A 3,838-nucleotide genomic window follows, 5' to 3' on the forward strand; every position below is an offset into this window, starting at 1 on the left:
AATTCACAGAGATCTGCCTGCCTCTGCCTCCTGAGTGCTGGGATTAAAGGCGTGCACCACCACGCCTGGCCCTTATTCTTGTGTTTTTAATGTTGTCTAAAATCTCCCCAAAGCTGTAACTCAAATCTAGACCTCTTTAGAAACCCAGGTTTACCACAGCCTCTGCCCCATCTTCACTAAGATGTGTTACAAACACTTCAAATGTAACATATTGACTGAGGTATAGCTCAGTCTTAGAGCACTTGTCTATCATAGGCAAGGTACTGGGTTCTACCCCCAGTCCCACACACGCACAAAAGCCAAATGAGCCTAAAGCTCTTGGTTCTTGGTTCCCTACCTACTCTATTTTCCCCACAGTCCTCCCCATCTATTAAATGGGATGTCTGATCTTCCATTCACTCAAGCCAAAGACTGGGGAGTTATCTTTGGCTCCTGTTTTTTAAATCCCACAGTAAAGATCAGCAATCCCTGATGGTCAGCTGTCCCTTCAAAATAGAATCTGGCCACTTTATTTATTTTGAGACAGGGTCTCCCTGTAGCCTCAGCTGGTCAGCAACTCGCTATGTAGACTAGGTTGGCCTTGATCTCACAGAGATTCACCTGCTTCTGCCTCCTGATTGCTAGGATTAAAGGCATGTACTACCACACTCAGCTTGCTGGTCATTTTTTAAAAAAGATTTGCAGGGCTGGGCGTGGTGGTACACGCCTTTAATCCCAGCACTCGGGAGGCAGAGGCAGGCAGATCTCTGTGAATTCGAGGCCAGCCTGGTCTACATAGTGAGTTCCAGGACAGCTGGGGCTACAGGGAGACCCTGTCTCAAAAAGACCAAAAAAAAAAGGTATTTAATTCTATGAGTATTTTACCTGCATATACATATGTGCATTGTATGTATGCCTGGTGTCTGGTCCCAAGAAAGGCCAGAAGAGGGCACTGGATCTCCTGGAACTGGAGTTACAGATGGTTGTGGGTAGTGTGGGTATGGGTGCTGGGGAACCAGGCCCAGGTCCTCTGCAAGAGCAAAGTGCCCTTAACTGCTGAGTCATCTCTCCAGCCCTCCCCCTGCTTTTAAAAAATTATGTGTCTGTGTCTGTGTGGGTGCCCTCAAAGGCCAGAGATGTTGGATTCTCTGGAGCTGGAGTTACAGGAGGTTGTGAGCCACCTGACATAGGTGGCTTCACAAGAGAAGTATGTACTCTTAACTGTTAAGCCCTCTCTCGGGTCAGCCCCTGGCCACTTCTTACCAGCTCCAGCCCCTACGCCGGTTGGAGTCACTGTTACCTCTCTTTGGATGGGCTTCGCCTCCTGAGCAGAGCAGCGATACTACTCGCCTGCTTCCTCAACTCCACAGACTGTTTCTACCCACAGCTGCACTCATGTCTTCAAGATGTTAAGTGCAGTGATGTCATTCCTTAAGGCCCTTCGGTATCTCTTCTGCCGCTGTGCTGTCTCTCCTGCACAATAAAATCCAGATTTCTTATCATGGCCTGCAATGCCCAGTGGGACTGGCCTGCTACCTGTCTGGCTTTATTCACTACCGCGTTCTGCTCATCCCATGTGCTGACCCCCACATTCTTGTGTGAACACACCTGGAAATGTTCTGTCTGGAACACTTACACAGGTGCAAGTCTTGTCCTCTCATGTCCTTTGTGTCTGCTCAAAAGCCACCTCACTCCTGGGCCCTTTCCCATCCAACCCCTCTAAAATAGCACCTTGGTTTTTCTCTGACCTCCTCTGGGCCCTCACTCCACTTTTGCCTACTACTGGCCACCACCTATCAGAATTCATTTCCATGTTTTCTTTGCCTGTCTTTCCAGCAGGAGCAACACCCCATGGGGACCTTTGGTGCCAGGCACATAAGAGTTGCTCATGAGATGAGCACAGCAGGCTGGTTTTTCCTGGCCGGTCGGGGCAGGTGGCTACAGTGGTTTCTTGTGTACCACCAGGGGGTGCCAGAGGTCGCTGAGCTCTGGCGAAGACACTGTCATAACAGGCAGGGAAACGAAGACAGGTGCCAGTTCTCCAGTCTAGTCTATTCACCTGGTAGGGACTGTGAGTCAGAGCAGGGCCACAGGTCAAGAGTCCAGGCTTAATGTTCTTTATTGTAAGCATTAGCGAGCCCTTTGACCCATAAGCTTGGCCAGTCCTGCCCTCAGCCAGCATAAGGTGGACCTTTTAGGTCATCTGCCTGCATCTGGCTTTGTGCCAGGCTATGCTGCTCTGCCATACTACATAAGTCAGAGAGGATGTGGCAAGCATTGGAAGGTCACAGTTAGGTCCTGGAGGTGATCAGGTTCAGGGGCATGGGCTCTCTGGGGCTTTAAGAGCCTGCTGCTTAGACAGATGAGAGGCTGATCCAGGAAGACCTCCAGAGTCAGCCTGCCAATTGTTTCCCCAGAGCTGAGCTGAGCAGCAACAACTGGTGGTAGATTGTGTCCTGAAGTTTTTGGTAGCCAGCAGGTGCCAAGAGCAGGACAGTCCCAGTGGTACCTTAGATGGGGTAGAGATGCCAGAGGCTGTGGAAGACAGCGGGAGGAGGGATGCACAGGAGAGTCGGTTCAGTCCCTTGATGTAATGTTACCAGTTCTTGGCCATTGCCTATAGTTCTGCAGTCCTTGGTGAATTCCTCAGTAGTCAGAGATATTCCCATGGGCCCTGGGTGTATTCTACCCCCGCCATTAGCTTCTAGAGATGTGGATCATTGTAGTGAGCTGTCTGGAGTCAGGCACCTAGGAGTACCCTCTTGCCTGACCAGGCAGGACCCCTAAGCCTGTTCTCATTTCTCCCTCAGTCAGGGCAGCTCCTGCCCAAGGCAGAGGGTGACAGCTCCCAGAGAAGGCCCTGGTTCCCCTGAAAGCTGTCTCAGCCTGTCCTGACCTGCACTGGAAGCGGGGGTCTCCAGGGTGGGTCTTCAGCACCTGGCGTACTTCTGGGGGAGGCTCCAAACCCAGCTGCTCTGCCCGATGCCAGCGCTGCAGCCGTGTGATACCTGCCAGGTGGAAAGAAGACTCAGGGGCCACACGGGAGGGCAGAAGAGCCCAGGCTGAAGGTAAGGACACTTTCTTGAGCCTTCACACATCTCAATCTCAAGAGACAGTGTCAAGAGTCAGGCAGGCACTTGGATTGTTGCAGGTGACAACTGTTTTCCAGTGTGACCCGGGGCTGGGGCTGGTGTTCTCACCTGTGCAAGGCCCATACTGCCAGGCCAGGTCAAACAGCCTCAACAGCTCCAGGTCCGCTTCCTCCTGGCTGAAGGGCTGGGTTTCTTCCCCTGCAATGACACGCAGCTCCTCAGGCCTATTCAGGCCTTTGCCCTGCCCTGGCCTCACAACTGTGCCGCTGTCCCTCGCTCTCTCCTCACCCGCATGCGTCTTCCATTCTGCAGCCAGACCAGCTGTCGGAAGTACAGGACGTGCTACTTTCCCCTCTGCCCCCCCCACCCCACGTCCTTGGGTCCCTGAGTGTCCATTCTTCCTGCCACCCCCACACTTCAGAGACCTAGCTCTGGTGCCAGCTCCCCCTTGCTGTGCCCAGCCGGCCCCTCCCTCCTCTTCACGACAGGGTAGGAGTCGGTGATGAGGCGCTTCCGGCCCATGGCGGCCACCCAGGCAGGGGGAGAAGGCGATTTCGGGAAGAGACAGGCCACTGGGCCTGCGAGAGACAGCTGCAGAAAGCGAGAGATAGGGCCAGAGCAAGACGGGCCAGCGCCGGGCAGACACTGACCCAGACAGGCAGGAGGAAGTCCGGGGTTCCAGCGGATGACGCCCGTCTTCCGCCCCCGCAAGCACGCAGCCCGCAGAGACCCAAGCCAATGGCAGGCCGCTGGGGCGGGGGCGGGGC

General features: G+C 54.0%; 1 protein-coding gene across 2 annotated transcripts in view; it reads right to left on the reverse strand.

Annotated features, from left to right (window-relative positions):
• Positions 1–2,073: 2,073 nt before the first annotated feature.
• The window catches only part of Pold4 (DNA polymerase delta 4, accessory subunit), a 7,550-nt gene continuing 5,785 nt past the window's right edge, over positions 2,074–3,838 (reverse strand). Inside the window, exons 1-4 of one of the 2 annotated variants that reach the window (XM_008822881.2) lie at positions 3,497–3,715; positions 3,180–3,269; positions 2,876–2,987; positions 2,074–2,514 (exon numbers count right to left, since the gene is read on the reverse strand). In XM_008822881.2, coding sequence (XP_008821103.1) covers positions 2,490–2,514; positions 2,876–2,987; positions 3,180–3,269; positions 3,497–3,593 — 324 coding nt within the window. In that variant the 5' untranslated portion in view covers positions 3,594–3,715 and the 3' untranslated portion in view covers positions 2,074–2,489. Of the gene's footprint in view, positions 2,515–2,875; positions 2,988–3,179; positions 3,270–3,496; positions 3,716–3,838 lie in introns of those variants that run through there. The other variant, XM_029558523.1, reaches the window with a different exon arrangement.

The sequence above is a fragment of the Nannospalax galili genome, unplaced genomic scaffold, assembly GCF_000622305.1.
Source record: "Nannospalax galili isolate Female #2095 unplaced genomic scaffold, S.galili_v1.0 scaffold89, whole genome shotgun sequence".
Classification (NCBI taxonomy): domain Eukaryota; kingdom Metazoa; phylum Chordata; class Mammalia; order Rodentia; family Spalacidae; genus Nannospalax; species Nannospalax galili.